This window comes from Cololabis saira, chromosome 5, assembly GCF_033807715.1.
Source record: "Cololabis saira isolate AMF1-May2022 chromosome 5, fColSai1.1, whole genome shotgun sequence".
Classification (NCBI taxonomy): Eukaryota; Metazoa; Chordata; class Actinopteri; order Beloniformes; family Belonidae; genus Cololabis; species Cololabis saira.
In genome coordinates, this window is record NC_084591.1 from 32,230,058 (window position 1) to 32,250,738 (window position 20,681).

A 20,681-nucleotide genomic window follows, 5' to 3' on the forward strand; every position below is an offset into this window, starting at 1 on the left:
GCTTGAGGATGAGGCTTTAACTTGTTTTAGTTAGGTTTTATGGTAGCAGTCACATCTCAAATAATAAATATCAGTCTAGGGTACTGTATGATTCTCACTTTTAAAATTATCCATTCAAATTATCCATACAGGGGAATACACTTACAGTAACACTTGACCTGTAAACTTTTACGTGATACTTCGCCAAAAACGCAAGTGTGGTGGAGAGTCCGACTCACACACTCCGAACACGTCAGTCGACCACAGTCCACCGTCCATCACTCATAAACTCCACAGTGAGGACACACACAGTCCCGGAGGTTCAGCTAATCTCCACCAAGAATACTTTGCTTCTTCTTTGGTATTTTTCCCGGGTCTCCTGTCCCCAAAATAAAAGCAAACTCTGAGTCCTTGAACTCGCACACGTAAATCAAATTACTTTTAACATTTTTTTAAAGGCATACACACCCCATGAAATGATGTTCTTACAGTCACTCAGAATCAACATAAATTATTTATATATTAATATTTTTTATCAAATAGTGTACATTTTAACTACACCATGAACTGGCATTGTATCCTTATCTTATACCCATGAAAATTATAAATTAAATACCACTGCTATTTATCAGAGTATTACAAATATTTATGAGGTGTGGGTGAAAGGTGTAGACAAGATAGAGGTTTGAAACAGAATTTTGTAGGTTATTAATCTGACTTTGAAGCTTAGACTGGATTACATAATGAGCTAGAGGGCAGTTCTGGCGGCAAAGATTATTCAAAACAATCATAAAACGTTAGCTATCATTTCTCAAAGACCGTAAACTTAATTTAAACACTACTTAAATATGTTGTAGTCTAAACTCTTAACGACTTGTTCAAAGTTTGGATAGTATCTGTAGGTGAAAGTATGCTGAAGTAGTGAGCTCTCAAAGATATAATTGAAATCCATTATAAACGCTGAATTTTTCATAAAATTAAAGGGTAACATTTAAAATTAAAGGGTAACATTTAAAAAACTACTAAACATTTGAAATAGCTGAATCAAGTGATAAGAGTTTAAAGTCTTTAAAGACTAGTTTGAATGGTGTCTAGCTGAAAGTAGTAGTAAGTAATAAAGTCTCAAAGAGGTGAAGGTCTTTCATGGTTTTGAAGATTTCCCCATTATAGTCCAATGGGCCTTAGGTTTTGGAAACCCTGGAATATCTTCAAAAGTTTAAGGGTTTGAAGGACCAAATGTCATGCCATCAACAACCTGAATGAGCTGAACGTTTTGATATCTGAATGGCTGAAATAGCTAAAAAAAAAAAAAAGTGGAACTTGATAGCCAGCGAATAGTGGCGGAAGATAGAAATGGGAATTAAGAGAACAGATGAACATAAGCTAAGCTAAAATGCATTGACATAAGGTCAGTTAGTAACACTGCAGTACCTGTAGTACCATGAAAAAAAAAGATTCAAAAGTACTCTTCAGAAAACCTTTGACATCTTGGTGGATTTGTCCAGTCCAGTGTAAACCTGAGTCAAGAAGATCTGACTGCAAACTATGAAGACAGTGGAGCTCCACTGCAGGAGACCTCGTCTCTGGAGGGGTTAAGACTAGTTCAATTCAATTCAATTTTATTTATATAGGTCTAATACAACAAATGTTGTCTCTAAGCGCTTTCCAGAGACCCAGAACATAAACCCCCGAGCAATTATTACATAAACAATGGCAGGTAAAAACTCCCCTAGTTGGAGAAAAGCCTTAAACCAAACAGTGGCAAGGAAAAACTCCCCTTTAGGAGGAAGAAACCTTGAGCAGGACCAGGCTCTAGTTTAAGGTATCATATCAGGGAAGGGGACTCTGTAGATTGGAGGTCACGTGTTTCCAGTCTAGACCGGAGCTCCACTTTCTCCAGCTTTCTCGGCTCAGGGCTTCTGTGGACCGTGTCATGTCTTACACCAGAGGCCGACACAGTCACTGTCTTGAGATACGCTGCATCCAGCTAATGTGGAGTGGTACATTATATATTGTGCCTTTATATTTATTATTATTTTTCCAAGCGGTTCCTACCTGAACCTGAAAACCTGTCCACCCACAGACTCCAAGAAGTGACACAAATAATGGAGGTAAGTAGTGACAGAACTCAATAGACATTTTAATCATTTTTAACAAGTATAGGCATGGATTTACACTCTGTTCATAAGTAGATTTTTTTTTTGTTTTGTACATATTCTGAGCGTGCAAGGCAAAGAGAACGATGGGAGGAGGAAGTGACGTCTCCTCCAGGACGACAGCGAGTCACCGACAGCCCGGCGATCCCGTCTGAAGTCTGAACTCACTGATCGACGCTTTCACACCCACAAGCCTCAAACTGTTATTTCACAACACCTCATCACAAACGCTCAGGTTTGCTTGTTTTTCACTGGGGGAGAGGAATGTTGGTGCACCTTACCAGCGTGTCCAGAAGAACAAATAAACCTGAATCCGTCTGACAGTCACAAATTAACGTGGTTCCACCGAAGAAAAAACATGCACAGCTTCAGAAGATTCAAAAGATCTAATGTGAAAAACAAGGTACAAAGAAAAATACTGAAAGTGATCCAACGTGGGGGCGTGAGGGGACTGGTGAGGAAATTACTGGAGAGTTAATGTCAAAGTAAAAAACTGTTGAGAAGCAAATATCTGGAATTAAATGTTGAGGGAAACCTCTGGATATGGAATGAAGGAATAACTATCAAATGAAGGTCAAACTCCATTCATCCACCCATTCACTCGCCCCCTCGCCCACCCACCCACTCACCCACCCATCAACCCGCCCATTTACTCCACTGGTTTAAGGTCCATTTCAGCCCAAATGACCCACCGGTGCATGGGCCCAGCACCGACACCAGGGGACATACGGGTCAGGTACAATGTGCAACAGCTGAACTGCAACAGCCTTGGCTGCCGAAACCGGCTCTTGAAGCTCAACTGCTAAACTATGATTTGGCTGAACTATAAAGAGCAATAACGCCCCCTGAACCGAAGGAGGAGCAAAATAATCCCTCCATCTCCTGTGATACAAGGGGCGGGGCTGAGTGAAGACTCATTCACTAAGACAGCTGGCTCGGCTCAGCTGTTGGAGCTGCTGAAGAATCATCAATAACGGTGAGCTCATAAAAAAGGGAAATAACAAAAATGCGGTCAAAACATGACCATTTCAGTGAGAATGGAATCTCTGCTGTGAACATTGACTTTTGCACTTTAAGGAAAAAATACATTTGAATTACTCAGTATTAGCATTAATGCATGGAAAAACCGAGGACAACGTTTTCTGACTCAGATCTCGGTGGTTGAATGTTGGTGACTAAAGGCCAGTGAGCCATTGGAATTTAAATGAGGAAGAAAAAAACAAGAGTTTAAATGTCTGATATTCTGCTTTTTCAGACTTTCAAAGGTTCAGAATTGCCCTAAACTGTCATATACACAGTTTCCAGGCTTATCAATGTCATTTTAAGAGTTGCACCAGCAAAACAGCATTAAATAGGGGTCTGGAAGAACCGTCATATCAAGAGCTTACAGAGACTTTTATCTTTAAAAATGACTTTCTGCTTCCACAAGTATTCATGTCATCTGCAGATTGTTCCTCGAATCTCCAGTCATAGATGAGCAACTATCCTCACTCGGGGTCTGCCTCGATCCCCTTGGACCAGATTCAGTTCAGACAAAAGCACCTGTTGCCGTGGCAACATGACGGGCAGTAGCCTGACTGATTGGATCAGGAACCCAGTAACAGGAGTGAGGAGCAGGACTCACACGAGAAAAACTATCTAACAGTTTCAGAGTCAGAGTAAAACGACTATGTCATTGATCAAAAAAAGAGATCAATGCTGCATCTTGATAAACCTTTGAAAAAGTTGTCAGAATTGCTGCAGATTTCTGAGGAAGCAGCCGTTCCCTGAATATTGTTGTTCTCTTCACATTGAGGAGTAAACCGCACCTGAAAGCCCCTTAAATCATCATAATGCAGTGTCGAGAGAACGATGAAAACGACAAGTCAAATATTACTCACAAACATGCTCACGAGTTGCCCCTGTCTGAGGAGCCTACAAACTAATGCTCCAGGTGCTCATGAATCTGGTTTTAGACTCGGAACAACACCGACTTGTTGACAGGTTCAACCAGACATGGAAAAGAACCCCCTACCACCCCAAATCAATAAAAGTTAGGACAATATAAAAAAAGCACTGATTCTTACATTTACTTTGACATTGTTGTTTGCAGACTGTATGGAGCTAAGACATGAACCGTTTCCCTCAACAACTGTTCTTCACTTGTTAACAAACATCAGTTTTAGCATTTCAGACTTGCAACACCCTCCACAAGAACGTCTTCTAGTGAAGCCTTTGTTGTGTTTCTACTCCTTTTCACAAAATCTAAAAGCCATTCTGGTCTTCAGGTGTTAGTTTTGCCCCCGTTCGTCCTCAGGTGTGCAATTGTACCGGCCGGATATCTTTGTCTCAGGAAGCAGCATGTAGCTCTGACATCCGTGCATTCACAACGGGAGCGCAGGAGATTCACCACCTGGAGTTCTAGTGCAACCAGTGGAGGTACTAGTGGACTCCTGGAAGAACCCAACCCCAACCCTCAGTCAACAACATGGAGTCTTTCTCTGTCCTGGGAGAGGATCACCCAGGACCTCAGGAGGAAACGGAACCTCGGCTTCCAGAGGTTTTACTTTTACCTACCAAGGACATTGATGGTGAACTTCTAAGACACATTCCTGGACATGCTTCATGCAATTCTGATACTGATGCTGCCATCACAGACGTGGAAATGAGCTTTACCAAGGACACTTATCCAACCCCAGACAATCACAGAGTCTGGATTCTGGGCTAGTTAATGATACAGAGCATAAAGCACCCAACGGATGGTCTGGAATACTGATTAGGAGACATAAATCAGTGTCATCTGCATATAAACTGACATTTATATTAATAGTAACAGCAATTAATGTATTTTAATTAACAACAAATAAGTTATTCTTGGTGATTTGGAGTAGTTTTGAATTTTGTATTGAATTTTTATTCATTAACACCAGATGATGCAGAATTTTATGTAGAATTAAAGCAGAGGTTGTCATATGGAGCCTTGTGGGAAGTTAACAAAGAAGTGTGTGTGAAATATCTTGGGTTCATGCTTTCTGCAGAGAACTAAACGTCAGAGTAAATTTCTGCATTTGTTTTTCTTTTTAGTTTTTTTCATTTTGTCCCAACTTTCTTTACATTTGGGGTGTAGAGCAGAACACTGGACATCAGTATTAAAATAAGTGATTAAACATCATGAGTCTGAGCCCAAAGAGGAAAATCAAGATGATGATGATTTGTTGGTCCACGGATGACCTGACACCACACCGTCTTCGTGCAGCTGTGGATGATAATTTGGATATTTTGGAGTGAAGAATAATTTTGGGCAAAAAGGATAGCTTTCAAATTCTTTCATGGCACCTGCCATATTAAAATCCATGAGCTCCCTTCAAACTAGTATTGATAAGTTTGTTGCTCCCTGCATGTTCATTGTCAGAGTTTAGGGAGAACTCGCCTGACACATGTGTCTGCAGTCCCCCCCCTCTTGGTGCAGGGCTGCCCCTCCCCTTACTGCACGTTTCCCAGTTGTCAGTCAGTCGTGGTGTTTGCTGGTTTTGCTGTGGGCTGGTTCTGGTGTTGTTGTGTTCCGATGAGATGCCGCTTCTCCTCTCCGCTCTGTTCTGCCACTCCTATCCTTCAGGTGGGGCAGGGGTCCCACCTGGGGGGCTTCTGGGGATCTAGGGGACGCTGGGGCTGTGGTGGGGGAGGAGACCTGCAGTCTCTCTGGAGTCCGGGGGGCAGAGATTGTGCTTGGGCTCTTTTTCTGTGAAGTTGGGGTTACAGGAGACTTCTGCAGGGCTTGAGTTGGTTCTGGAGGCTTCTCCAAGGTAGACGGCAGCATCACTTCCTGTAGAGTGGAAGCACACCTTGAAGGTGGAGGTCGTTCCTCTCCTGGAAGTGGGTGCTGGCTCCTCAGTCCTGCTCTTCCATAGTCTTTAATCCTTTCTTTATCCTTTGTGTCTTCATCCGTCTGTTGTCCTGTGCAACTATCTATAGAGAAACAAACCAAAGATGTCTGTTACCGACAGAAGGACAAGTGAGGAACAAAGACGGTCAGAGGTCTCACCTTGAGTTTGTTGTGCTTCATCTTCTCTGCACGAGGGCAGATTTCGTCTGTTTCCTTGGAAACGGATGGGCGACTTCTGTAAGACTGCCTTAAGCTCTAAATAAAGAAAAGATGATCCAGAGACTTACTGGTGAGGCATCGATTAGCAACGTGTATGAGTAGAAGCTGCATGTGGAACAGCAGGGGGACAGACCAGGGGACAGACCAGGGGACAGACCAGGGGACAGACAAAGGGACAGACGAGGGGACAGCTGCTGTCAGACGAACGTTCACCTTGTGTCATGGCCAGAGTGTCCTCGTGTACAGACACAGCTCGGCGTTGTGGAGGAGGCTTCAGGTGCTGCCGAGGCTTCGGGAGACTCTCTGTTGTCACACATACATTTAAATTTGTCATTCATCTAATATGACCCAACTGCAACTCGTGTCAGCCCAGGAATGTCATACAGTCATTTTTCGCTTCTCAGCACCGCGAGTTTGTGGAAAAACTTTCACTTTTGAACCAATTTTGAACTATTTTTCAACATTGCCGTTGTTTCAAGGTCTTTTCAATGTCTTTTCAACGTCTTTTCAACGTCTTTTTTAGCCGTCTTTTAAAAATCCTTTTTAGCCGTTTTTTCAACATCTTTTAAACATCCTTTAAACCTGAAAATGTTTACTAACTGTTTACTAAATAACAAAAACCATGTGACAAATTACAATTAATTTTATACAGGAAACGTGAACAATCAGCCAAACTCACCCTCAGTCACTGATTGTGCTTTCTCAGAGCGAAGCTGTGCACCGACGGCCGTCCATGGAGGTGAAGGTAACACTTCTCTCCTGGGGGGCAGAGCTGGGGCTGCTCCCTGTTCTCCTTCCAGACTTCCATCCTAGATGTGATGATCAGAAGATGCTCAGTGAGCTTCGGCATGTATTCAACAAACACACGAGCATGTGTAGCACATGTCAGCAGGAAGTACTGGGGGACACTGAAGCCAATATCAGCTGTGCTGTCACCTCCACAGGCCTGCCGTCACGTGTCGGTGCTGTCACCTGATGCTGTGTGGAAGTGCTGGAAGGAGGAGCAGAGGAGGGACGAGGCGTAGCTCCTGCAGCGGTGGAGAGGGCTGGTTTAGCTGCGACGGCAGGTTTGGGAGGCAGGAAGCCTGCAGGCCGCCCGGGGATGGGAGGCTTTGGCAGGAGGACAGGGTCTGGTGGGATGGGACCCTGTGCTCTCGTGGGATGCCTTGGCTCAGCTGAAGATACGGTCAGGGTAACAGGAAGTTAGGAGATGAGTTATTTCTTCTTATATACAGACTGCCCCATTTACTTGAGGCTATATCCACTCTAGTCCATATCTGTTCCAAAAGACCCCTCTAGTGTTTCACCTCCATGTCAGAGAACACCACATAACACCAGTGTAAACATGTATCACATGATCACCCACACCCACTGGACTGCCAAAATCCCCTTTGGTTGACGTTGTTCTGATATCCTGCACATGGAACAGTTTCAGGTTAATTAAACTCAGAACAGCTGACATCTGGGACATGAAGTCAGCAGCAGCTATATTGCGTACGACTAATAATAAGGTCAACAAAATCATCATAAACCTGTAACTGTATGTAACAAAGGTAATTTCACTGTGTTTTGCTCAGCTGTGCACGTGCCCAGTGAGCACAGAGGTCATGTGATACACACTGACAGTTTCCAGTGTGGATGTAGAAACCTACAGGGGGCAGTGTAACGAGAAGCAGAAAGTCATGCTAGCTAATCAGAATCCTGGAAAAAAACGTCAACAAATGACACGTGTAACTTCCAGTTACTTCCAAGATGAACGAGAGTCTTTCGTTTGGAGTGACAGAGAAGTGGAGTTACTTTTAAGTGTGACGTTAGAATATAAAACAAGTACAATACAAGAAAACATTGACGGTGGCCAAACAAATTGTAAACGCAGGTCGAACACATGACGCTGGTGACGTTTCTGTCACATAATGTGACGTTCTGAAGCTTAAATGTCAGTTTCCCTCTGTTTACAAGCAAACGTGAAGACGGAGGTTTAAAAAAATCTCCACTTCGGCCGGAGTTTTCAGAAATTATCGTTTTTGGTGACTTTGAGCTTCGTTTTCGTGTAAACGAACGGCCAAAACGCATGAAAACACCACCGTTTTTGCTACGTGTAAACGGGGCCTCAGACTGCAGGGTGTCGTGGCTCCATCTCAGCGGTGGTTCCTACTGTAGTGGGTGTGTGTCCCCATGACGACACGCTTCCTCCGGTGTGTGAGCTCATACCAGAACAACTCAGTACTGACATGAGGTCGCAGAAACACTTAGCTCCACGCTGGAACATTTTACTGGAGTAGAAGTCACTGATACCTGATGAGCTGGACATGGTTCTGGGTTTGGTGTGTGCAGGAGGGGGATCATGTCGGTCCAGGATTGCTCCTGAGACAGGAAACAGAAAACAGCAGGGGGAGTTTAGTCCAATCTGCAACCATGATGCTGCATGACAGAAACACGCACAGTGGCGAAACTACCATATATGCAGACAATGTGACTGCATAGGGGCCCGCACGTGTCCAGGGCCCGCACGCGCAGGACCTGGGGACGTGCAGACTTTTTTTTTTTTTTTTTTTCTTTTTTTTTGAGGTGTGTGTGTTTACATCAATGTTATGGGCTGGTTATAAAGATATATCTAGTTTAAATAAAAAATTACATTTATAGATGATCTCGGATGATGCCGGTGTAGTGCGCATGTAACCCATATTTGCGTAGAGGAAGAGTTGGCGAGTGAGGAGAGGAAAGGAGTTAAGGCTGATTTATGGTTAAGCGTTAAATCGACGCAGAGCCTACGCCGTAGGGTACGGCGTAGGGTACGCGGCGTCTCGCGTCGTACCTAGCGCGTCGCCGCGTACCATACGCCGTAGTCTCTGCGTTGGTGTAACGCGGAACCATAAATCAGCCTTCAGCGTTGAACTGTTGTCAGGAATTAATTAATGACTTTGGGTTTATTCTCAGCTGTTGGCACTGCCGGTGTTCTGTCGCACACCGGCGCACTGTGTGCGTTATGCTGTTGGTTATATGTGTTTTTTGTTGTGTTTATGCGCTATGATTGTTTTTATGTGGTGTTCCGCCGTGTCACCAAATTGCAATGTGCTTGTGTTATTGATGTGGATTTTTTTTTAAACATATATATCTGCGCTGTGGTTGTGTTACGGGTTAAAGCTGTCAGTAGTGCCCGTTGTCATTTGAATGGTGATGCATCTGCTGTGAGATTGCGTAAATCACAGCGTGTCTGTTTTACATTGTGATGGGCAGGGCCCGGTTTAATGATCTTGCATCGGGGCCCGGTGCTGAGTTGTTTTGCCACTGAACACGCACATATGTGGCTGTTCTCACTGCTCCACAACTGTTGGTGGAGTTCACACAGGACTGGAAGATAGTTTCAGCAGCACCGACGTGTCTCCTGACAGGACACGGACCTGTCACTAAACTACTCTGGGGCAGGTTTTATGTTTGTGGACCACTCTATGGAATTAGTTATTTATTTTACCTTATACAAATTCACAAGGGAATGTTTAACTGTACACAGCCTCTGAGCATGTCGATAAAAATGAGGGTTAGTTATGGAGGCGCTCACCTTCAGAGTTGGCCTTTCTCAGCTCCTCGTCTTTATTCTGCAACAGAAACACCAGACGGCATTAAACTACAACATCTGAGCAACAATACAGAGACGTCCTGACCGTGAGACCTGTCAACTGGAAGGACACCTACTGGAGAAACATAAGTCTACTAAAAAGTCAAAAAGTACGAAATTTAGCGAGCGCTTTTAAACCCTGAATTGAGACACACAAATGCTGGCTGGTAGGAATGATGTCAGGGCGCGCTGAGATCAGCTGGAAATAAACAGTTTTACTGGCAGCCCCGACTGTCCCTTTGACAGGATGGGGTGACATCAAGAGTTTCCGAACTGAATTATGGGTCCATATCATGTCTGAAGCACTGCTACCATTCAACATTGAGAAAAGTTTAACTTTATGGTCTTTGATATAAGAACCAGCTAATTAAATTGCAAAACTGCGTATGCAGGAGAACGACACAGCTTAGACACTCCATCCTGAGGTCACGGCTCGTGAAAAGACAGCAACTCCTCCCGTGTCAAAACCAGCATGGTTCATGTGTGTTTGACCATCATCAGTCTCCCAGTTGGGACTTTCTTTTATGTTAAAATGTTAGTTTCACTTTAATTTGAAAGAATATTTAACTAAATTTCAATGGTGTTATTTTGCAAAGGAACACTGGACATGAGTTTGGTTCACTTGGGTCGATTTGAGCAAAGGAACCAAACATCAGCGACCAGCGGGCTCCGGTGGAGCGAACTCGATCTTCCCGTTTGAGTTGAGAAGGCTTCCATAGATATAGTAAGGCTAGCAGCAGCAGACCAATGACTTCCAACTGCAGTCGGGCTTCACTTAGAAACTGTATACGGTAGTTTGTCCAGATTGGTACAAACAAACAACAGAAAAACACAGAGGTATCATCTATGCTTGCTATGCTTTTCAGCTCTCTGTGCAAACACAATACTCTCCCTACACTACTGACCAATGACATCTCTGAATGTGGTCTTGTGGCTTGTGGTGCGACGTTTGGGCTGGAATGAAAGTAGCACTTCTGACCACGGACCAAACCAACCGAAAAATTAATAGATGTACCGGTAATGTAATGTAATCTTTTTGAAAGTGCAAACAGAAAATACATTTATGATATGAGTGGGAAACTGATTAATTGGTTGGCGGTTTATTTATTAACCAAGTACTGTATATACTTTTACAGTACTAAGCAAAATACTTTCGTTTTCCTCATTTTGTTGCTTTATCAAAGTTTTAATGACATCTATTAAACCCTGATCATAGATTTTGATCACAAAAAGAAAAAAAGAAAAAAATCTGAAGCATCCAGATTTTTCCAGTTTCTGCCGGGGGAAGTGCTTTTATCGGGAGGAAAAATGTATTTTGTCAGGTCTACGTGACCATGACTTTAGACTGTCAAACGTTTAATCAGTTCATTACGGTTCCAAATAAACATGTATACCAATTAAAAAATATACATTTCTCAAGTAATTTAGGAGATGTCACACCTAAAAAATATCACAGTTGCAGACATTTGGTCACATGACCCTCCAATGCCACCAAACAAGGAACACTGTGTATGACTGTGTTTCTACAGTACCACCTCCTACCACTCAGGGTCAGTAGTGAGTTACCTCCTCAAACATCTAAGAATTCAATGTTGGCTTTTGTGGATTATGTGGTCAAAATCAGCATTTTAACAGGACATTCCAATTACCTTCTTTTCACTTTACAATGTTTTTGGGTTGCAGCAAAGATGTTCTTTTGTACCACACTGAGCTTATGCTGCCGGGCCTTGGACCCCACCATGTACTAAAGACAAACACAGGCACACACACGGATATTCTACCTGGCGTGCCTTGGTGTCAGCAGGTGGACTTTTGGTCACACCCATCCTGTGCAGCATCACTTGAAGCCTCTGTTCAAAACTCGAGCTCTCAGATGCATGTTTCTGGAAGACAAAATGAATGTCTTCATTAAAGTGTGAGCGTAAAAGAGATCAAATAAAGACATATTTATAATAAAATAATAGACTGCTGCCCCGCCATCAAAACTTATAAACGGAGTCTAAAATAAAGTAAAACAGATGAAATTCTTGAGTCTCATTTGTGATTGATAAAAACATTCTTGATGCCACCAGGAAGTCAAGTACTTTTACCCGATAAGAGATTTCCATTTAGTGGCAAAAAAAGTCTCCGAAGCCCTTTGACATGAAATGATAGAAAAACGCAGTCCACTTAAGGAGACATTATGGACAAGGCCGACACAATTTCATGTGTGCTTTGTAGCATCCCACACACACCTCACACACACTTACACAAAATGGTAGAAGTGAGTAGGAAGTGCTACTCTCTTTCAATGTTTATATCTGTTTGTCATTTATCTGCATGCCTGTGCTTTTATGGCAACACAACTCAGCACACATTCATTTGCACACACAAGCGCTGCATTATTCACCACTCTACACACACCACACCCATCACTTTCTTGAGTCTCTTTTGTCTCCTTTCATGTTTCACGTCAGTGATTTTAGTCGTCTCCTACAGAGTCAGGAATTCAAATGTGAGTAAAGTTTGTTAGCTCAGACTGTCAAAGAGGGCTGTAAAGGAAACACTCTTTTTCACACCTACACACAAAAACAAAAAAAAATGCTGTACAATCCAAATGTATATATAACCGACATTCAAAGGTTTTACTGAATCATCATTCATCTACCAATAATATACAGTATATGCAAACACCGGGTGAAAACATTTTTGTGGCATCTTTGGGTCAAAACACCACAGTGAGCTCGTTTCGCTACAGCTTTTTTGCAGCTCTGCTAACAGGAGGTGATTTATAGGGGGTGGAGTCATCCAGTAAAGTGGGGTGGAGTCTACTTTATTAGATGGTTCCACTGGTTCTCCTCTGGAGGGTAGGCATCTTTTAAAAACACGGGTAGCTTTCGGAGCACCACAGGCTGCACCATGAGTGGATAGTTGGATAATTCTACTCTGACCGCAAAGGGACAGGGTTGTGTGATATTAGAATTTTTCATTAGTTGTCACTTCAGAGACCCAGATATATGCTCTCAAGCAAATAATTTTTTTTTTCTTATCCTGTGTCCCTTTTAAGCTAGCAACACAAATTTGAATGAACACACCCCTCAGACATTCGCTGTGTGTTGTTGTACTAACCTTACTGGGTGTGTTGTCCTTATCCTCAGGCTCCAGTCCTGTTAGCAGGATCAGACTCTGGCTCTTGACCTCCCTCAGTCTCTTGGTCACCCTGAGCCTCTTCTCTCCAGACGGGGTTCCTCCTGACTGCGTGTCCAGCTCAGTTCTAGAAGAAGTCCCTGTAGGACTCTGGCTGAGACCCAGCAGTACAGGAGATTCTGCCAGGCCCCTGCTGAGGTCAGGGCTCATGGTGATGGTGGGATAGGAGGATGCGGTCTCACTGGGAGGTGTTGTGGTGATTACCACAGGTGGCGTAGTTTCCGTCGCCTCGCCGGCAAGATGGCGGCTGGCAGCGGCGGTTCCTTCTGTGGTGGTGGCATCATTACAAACGTTAGCATCCTCCACTGACCTCTCCCCCCTCTCCTTCTCTCTGTCCTTCTCCCTCTCCCTCTCTCTTTCCCTTTCCTTGGCCTCACGGAGGGGTCGGATGAGATCTGCGATGGAGGTCCTTTTAACCTTCACCCCCTCTGCTCCTCCTCCCTCTCCCCCACCTGCCTTCGCAACTCGGCCGGTTCGAGCCCTCTTGAAGGCGAAGAAATCCCCAAACTTTTTCTTGATATTTTTGGTGGGAAGAGTGGAGGTGGTGGTGGTGGTGATGGCAGTGGAGGTGGGGTGAGAGGGACACGTGGCAGGGAGAGTGGTATCAGGAGATGTGATGGACGTGTCGGTAGGTACAGGAGAGGTGACAGGGATGGATGAGGTGATGAAGTCAGAAGAAGAGGAAAAAGAGGTGGAGGCTGGGTGGGTGGGGCTTAACTCTGAGGGGGTGGCTTGGGCAGGGTTTGACTCCTCCCACTGGCCTTTTCTGCAGCAGGGAGACAGCAGAAAGAGCAACAGACACAAAGAGATGCTCAGTACTACAACTACACATCCAAGAGCCAATCACATGCAGCGCTCAGGAACACGGGAGGAAGGTTCATGCAAACAGCACACGGAGACAGAACATCGGTCAGCATTTAAAGGTTCCTGTTCCACTAAGAAGCGGGTGGGCGGGCCTGACATGCTACTGTCAGGGTGAACTGAACAAACTGAAATGAACGGTCCTTGAGGCCATGCTGAGGTGCGAGCTGGTTCTGGTTTTACTGATGCTAAATGTTGCGTTGGTGTTTCTACTCCGCTGTAGGGCGGGTGTGGGGCGGTGGTTCAGGGGACGGCTTCAGGAAAGCCAGAGGAGACATATCTCTGGACTTTGAAACTTGGAACCACTTATCCTTGATTTCTAACATGGGGTGGTGAAAAATCGAATCAAATGTTTCCAGCAGAAATTCATCCAACCTAAAGAGTTTTTGTGGAGGATCCATGCTCGCTCGGAAATGACCGTACCGGCTTCTTTTTCCCAGCGCTTTCTGATGCAGTCTGCTGGATTCTTGTTCATGAATGGGCGCCTTTCATAAAGTTTACCCATTGGATTTTGGAATCACAGGCATCCATAAATATTCATATAAAAACTGGGGTTATTTCTTTTTTAAAGAAGCTTCACATCTGTAAATACCGGTAAAATCTCAGAGGTCTGATACAACACACCAACATTAAACACGGAGGCGTGCTACCGCCCCATCGCCCTGTGTTCTCACCACCCAGGTCCAGACTGTACCCCGGTCTCTTCTAACCCCCCCATGTCCACACTGTCCCCAGTCACAGCCCAGGTCCAATTTGTCTCCCAGTCTCTCCTAACCCCCCCATTTCCACACTGTCCCCAATCCCCAGTCACAGCCCAGGTCCAATTTTTCTCCCAGTCTCTTCTAACCCCTCCATGTCCACACTCTAACCCAGTCCCTTCCCACAGCCCAGGTCCACATTGTCCCCCAGTCTCGTCTCACCACCCAGGTCTACACTGTCCTGCAGTTCAGTTATAATCATGTCTTCCACACACCTCAACATAGAGGAGACCTCCGCATTTTCAGGGATGCCATAAATCCGTGTGTTGTTCCGGCGTGGGCGCCCCTCAAAATTGGTGATCTTATCCCGAAGTGACTTTTGGTTATTCAGCAGCTGGACGAGCGTGTCCCGTACTCCAATGTCCCATGTCTCCTTCCCTGCCATATTCCTCTCCATCACTCCCAAGTCTGACCCTTCTGAGCTTGGCCATCTGGGCTTTCATGTCTTCCTTCAAATTTACTCTTACTTGCAATAGGTCTTCTTTCATTTCTGATGTGAGTTCCAGCATGCCCTCACCACCATCTCGCTGTCCACGTGCCGATTCTAGGAGCTGAGGCTACCTCCTCCATCTTGTCCCCCTTTCACTTGTGCCTGCTTTGCTAGCTTTGCTTTTCATCTGAGCGTCTGGGTTGACGTGTCTCTAAAATGTGACTCTTCCCTTCTTGTTTTTGTCCCCACTCGGGGACCCTAACTCACTTTTACAGCGTTATGGCCTTGAATTAGTGGTTTTATTTCTGTGCTGCCGTACCAGTTACCATGCCACCGGAAGTCCCCGTCCTGCATTGTTGAGCAAGAGTCATCTGTCTGAAGCAGACTGAAAGAGAGTTTAGTAGAAGACAAGGACAGAAAACTAAAGGGAACGGAGGGGGTGGGGGGTTGGGGGTGTAATCAGGTAAGATACGTTCTGCACCTAAGCTCAGCAGCAACAGTGATTAAACATGACTTGCACGGTCTGTGAGTCGTCTGCCCCAGATCTGGGGAGCTGATCAGGAACAGGTTACAGCGCCTCTTCACCGCTGACCTCTTTCTCTATAGTTCTGGGAACTGAGGGAATGTTCCCATGATAACTCCTACCTGGTTTTTAACTGTGTGTAGCAGCGTGTTCTACAGCTGCCCGCTGGCTGGTGCACAGGTGGACCTGGATCTGGATCTGGATCTGGAACGTGTTTCCTCTCATTGGTGGACTAAATTAAACACTACAAATCTTTCATTTCCAGTTTTCCTGCCTTCAGCTGCTATTAGGTGAAAGAAAGCTCTGTGTGTGTGTGCGTGTGTGTGCGTGTGTGTGCGTGTGTGTGCGTGTGTTATGTTGTAACCTACAGTGCATAGTCAGGGATGATTTTCTTGGTGAAGAACTCCTCGACACCCTCGTCTACTCGGCCCATCACCTCATCAGTTTCCTTCTCTTCCTTCGACTCGGACTCCTGTAACAACCAGCCGTGAAATAAACCATTAATGTCTTTTAGACTCTCGGAACCTGCTGGAACCTCAATATAAGACTGTGTTCCATTATGTACATGGGAGATACAAAAGTATAACTGTTATATAAAGGAATATTTCACTGTGAATATGAACATTACACCAGTTCGAGACTCGTGAGGCAGGTAACTGGCCAGTGTCACAGTGAATACTCCTGCAGTCAACCTGTTTGCTCAGGATTCAGCACATTTACCTTCTGTATCAGAACTATTATAACTATCATAACCAGTGGCAGCTGAAAAAAATTTGGGGGGGGCGCAATTTACCTTGGCATACATAGGGGTGTAACGGTACACAGAAATCACGGTTAGGTACAAGCTTTGTACAATGAGGAAAAAAGAAAGGTAGAAAATAATATGCGTCGAATCTAATTCGAACTAATTAAGAGATCCTCACGTGCTTATCAAATGTTGAAGAGCTTACACTGGATTCTGTTTGACCCTTACTTCCAGAAATAAATAAAACCACAGTCACCCACAGACTGAAATAACACCTTCTTTTAATAATTATTTGTATCTTACATGTTTTTTATTTTATTTTTAATTTTTCATCTCTTGATTTGATGGGTGGCGCCCTAGCGCCCTCTACTGACCAGCCGCCACTGATTATAACTATTACAGCTGACTGTTATGATTCTGTCCCGGCACCGGACTGCGCCTCCCCTTTGTTATACTTCACAACCACGGCAGGTCAGACTACAGATAAAATCAAGCAAATCAATCAATGACAGATGTTTTTCCACTAGCAAGGAGCACAGTCTACCAGTGGTAGAGAACCCACTGGAAACCCTTGGATGGTGGGATGACGCAAGCATCAGGACACAGAGCAGGTGGATCAGATCAGGACTGACCCCCCTCCCCCCAACAGTCCCCTGCAGGCTTCTCTGAGATCCCCCTCTCTGTGGGTCGCCAGGAACTATGAGGGCCAGTTTTGGCCAAACATCCTCTGGTATCTGGGTCATTTTTCACCGACTCTCCAGTCATTGCATACAGATCATGTGAATGTGAGTGAATTAAAATCAGTTGTAAAATTGGAGAAAACAGGCAGATGTCCTTCTCTTGCTCAGAAGCAGCGTCCGCCTGCATCTTTCAGCTCCTTCCTGCATCGGCAGTGAAAACACTCGGCTTCTGTTTCTTGCTCGCCACCTCCTGAACGGCCACCTGTCTCCACGAGACTCACGCCAACATGGCCGCCCCTCCCCCGCTCTCCTCACACATGTGACACCCACACTCTTATGTCTCTGCTGTGGATGTGGATCGTCACATGTCTGATAAACGAAGCTGCGGTGAGGACCTCCTACGTGAATCACTATGAATTCCTCTTAATTTGACATCAAAACACAAACGGGACAACAAAACACCTCACTCAATGTCTGTTTCCTTCACAGCCAACGGAGGCACAAGCTAAATGACACGCACATTTTCAAGAAGTTATCTTCTGGGACGTTTCTTCCTACACCTGATCCACCCCCAACTTATTCTGCAGCAGGAACACCAGGACGGACATGAAAGTCCTACTCACTGTTACACATCACCAAAGATTCAGATATGCAGATATTCATTTGTCAGGAGGACATCTGACCTTTAGCTTTGTGTGCCAAGTTTAACTCATTAACTCAACTTTGGATCAAGACTGTTCTTTTCTATCTGGTCCAACTACTCTGTTGAAACCATTACAACATGTTGAGTTTTTGTGACATTGTCTGGAGATAAGTATCTCCATAAGACTGCTGTTTATAAAATAAATACCAAAAAGAAAGAAAGGGAGTGTATGTCTCCACCAGTCTTACTCAATAAACTAAACATAAAATGTTCTGTTATCTTTTTAGAACAATAAAGTTAAATCAAGTTATTTCTTTAGTATATTTTATTCTTTTTTTTTTTTTTTTATTTTTTTTTTTTTTTTTTTTGGGCTCTAGTGGCACTTTATTGGAGATGCAGACTGGAAAGGGGTAGAGAGAGAACGGGGAAGACATGCAGCAAAGGTGCGCGGGCTGGATTCGAACCCGCGACCGCTGCAGGAGGAGGACTGTAGCCTCAGTATATGAGCCGCTGCTTAACCCACTGCGCCACCGAGCAGCCCAGTATATTTTATTCTTAACTTACTTACTTAACTAACTTAGAATTTACATTTCTGTATTCTACCTCCATCTTCCTGCATTCTCTGGCATCAGAATTCCCCTTGAGATTAAAAAAAAGTTTTATCTCATCTCAATCTGTGCAAATAAATCAATCAACCCTTGATGCCTTCTTCCACATCTCCTTAATCTCTTCCTTCTACCCCTGATATTTCTCCTGTTCCTTTTTGGCGATATTGCTGTATCTTTTACTACATCTATCAATATTTCTCTCTTCTGGAGTTTGTCAACCATTACGATGTCCAATTGGTTAGCCATCACCAGTTTATCAGTCTGAATCTGAAAGTCCCACAAAATCTCCGTACAGTACACCATTCAAACTACTTGACTGTGTCATTCCTTGTATGCTTTACCAACCGATAAGACGGAGCTCTGGTGATGACACTGAGATAAGGACTGACTTTGGAGGAGAGCAGAGTCAGAGAGAAACTGCAGGGTCATCATCCTCATCCTCACCCCAACAGGTGGAGTCTCCACCAGCCCCAACAGGAGACACCTAACCCTCACCCCCCCAGAGCCCACCCAGCTTTCAACTCTCTCCAGCAGTCAGGACTCCCCACGTCTGGAATTCACTGACAGGATGAAGAGCCTTGTAAATATTGGAATCCAGCTAACACCATGCCAAAATCCTTTATTTAACCCCCCACATCACCCAACCCCTCCTAAACCACCACCTCAGAACCACAACCAAAAGTCAGTGATGTCTGATATGTGCCGGGTCCAGACTGTGATGTCAATATTAACATTGTTCTGTCCCAGGAAAAGTCAGGGCCCCATGGAGTTCAATCAGCTTTTTCTATCCCTGTGATGATAGGTAACAGAAAAGGTATAAAACTGGTGAGAAATGAAAAGAGTTCAATTCAATCTGCCAATCTATTGAGTATAGTGTGTCATCCTCGAAACTCACCAGTGTCTCGTGTTAAGGATTTACATTTAGTTCTTTTAAATATCAGGTCTCTGGTTGGCAAATCTTTCTTAATCAATGGTTTTATTAACGAACACAACCTTGATTTTATGTTTTTAACTGAATCCCTGTTAAGTCAGGATAATAGTGCAGCAGTTCTTATTGAGTCAATACACCAGAATTTTAGTTTATTTAGTGAAGCAAGAATACATAAGAGAGGAGGCGGAGTTGCCACTCTGTTCAAGGACAGCTTCCAATGTAAGAAAATGTCTTATGGTCAATTTGACTCCTTTGAATATGTTGCCATTCAGTTAATATCCCCCTGTCGAGCAATCTTAGCAGGGATGTGCAGAGACCTTTGGAGGGGCAGGTGTTGAAATTTAAAAAAGGGACACATGGAACATGACTTAAACACTTTCCGACAATAACTTTGTTACATTACAATACAAAACGCTGTTGTGTTTTGTATTGTAATACCTGTTCTGAACTTCTTATACCTTACCCACAACAAATACCCACAACAAATACCCCGTATTATAATAACAAACTAAAACTAATACTTAAACTAATGGAAACTAAATGAAAAATACAAAACTATAATAACTCTGGATACCCACTAATCAAAACTAAAGTAATGACAGATGAACATTACAGATCTGAATCAACATAAATAACTTTGCTACCCAGCTGGTGATGGATCCACGGCCTTTAGCAGCCTCACTCCGCTCCTTTTCCCTCTCTCTCAACCTCCTGTCCTTACGAGGCATGTCTGCACAATTAAATATCCTGAAATAAAATAAAGATCTGATGCACATAAATCATGCGCCCACACACACACACGCACACACACACACATACTCGCAGCCAAGTGGGGGATTGCAACTTAATTTAAATTACTTTAAATTAAAATCACATGATCTCTAAAACGGTGGGAAAAATAGACCTACAGAGACGAGCAGCTGCATTTCTATCCCTCTCTCCGTCAGCAAGCAGCTAATGGTGACTAATTACTAACAGCAATATACAGTATATGTCGTGCAGTTGCAAAGCTTTGTTGTTGTTGTAGTAAGGCACTTGACTAAGTGAAATTCGTCAAGTGCCTTACAACAACAACACACACAAGTAATGTGCACATAATGCTTTTGCCGCAAACCATACCGGTAAGTGAAATTAAAAATATATCCTCAGTTGAAGTGTCAATCTCCTGCAGACCTGCAAAGTGCGCTCCGGCCCCGCTGCACCAATGCAGGGGGGGGGTGATGAGGGCCTGCCAGATGCATGTCAGGGAGGGGGTTGTTCATCATATCATTTTATTTAGCTGAATTATTATTAATTGTTAGATTATATTGGTAAATGAATGGCACGATAGGTCCACACTTGAAAATGGAAATCTTTTTTTTTTCTTAAAGGCCTTTGACAGAAGGGCACTTTGGGCATCTGATCAAAGGGGGCGGGTGCTTGAGCCCCCTACACCCCCCCCCCTGCATGTTCATGAATCTTAGTGACCATCTACAGACCCCCCA

General features: G+C 44.1%; 1 protein-coding gene across 2 annotated transcripts in view; it reads right to left on the reverse strand.

The window, feature by feature from the left end:
• Positions 1 to 2,792: 2,792 nt before the first annotated feature.
• The window catches only part of carmil2 (capping protein regulator and myosin 1 linker 2), a 56,536-nt gene continuing 38,647 nt past the window's right edge, over positions 2,793 to 20,681 (reverse strand). For both annotated transcript variants that reach the window (XM_061721588.1, XM_061721587.1), the window contains 10 exons: positions 15,959 to 16,062; positions 12,941 to 13,784; positions 11,614 to 11,715; positions 9,776 to 9,812; positions 8,512 to 8,580; positions 7,189 to 7,391; positions 6,896 to 7,025; positions 6,430 to 6,519; positions 6,157 to 6,252; positions 2,793 to 6,080 (listed from right to left, as the gene is read on the reverse strand). In XM_061721588.1, the coding sequence (XP_061577572.1) occupies positions 5,623 to 6,080; positions 6,157 to 6,252; positions 6,430 to 6,519; positions 6,896 to 7,025; positions 7,189 to 7,391; positions 8,512 to 8,580; positions 9,776 to 9,812; positions 11,614 to 11,715; positions 12,941 to 13,784; positions 15,959 to 16,062 (2,133 nt within the window). In that variant the 3' untranslated portion in view covers positions 2,793 to 5,622. The remainder of the gene's footprint in view (positions 6,081 to 6,156; positions 6,253 to 6,429; positions 6,520 to 6,895; positions 7,026 to 7,188; positions 7,392 to 8,511; positions 8,581 to 9,775; positions 9,813 to 11,613; positions 11,716 to 12,940; positions 13,785 to 15,958; positions 16,063 to 20,681) is intronic.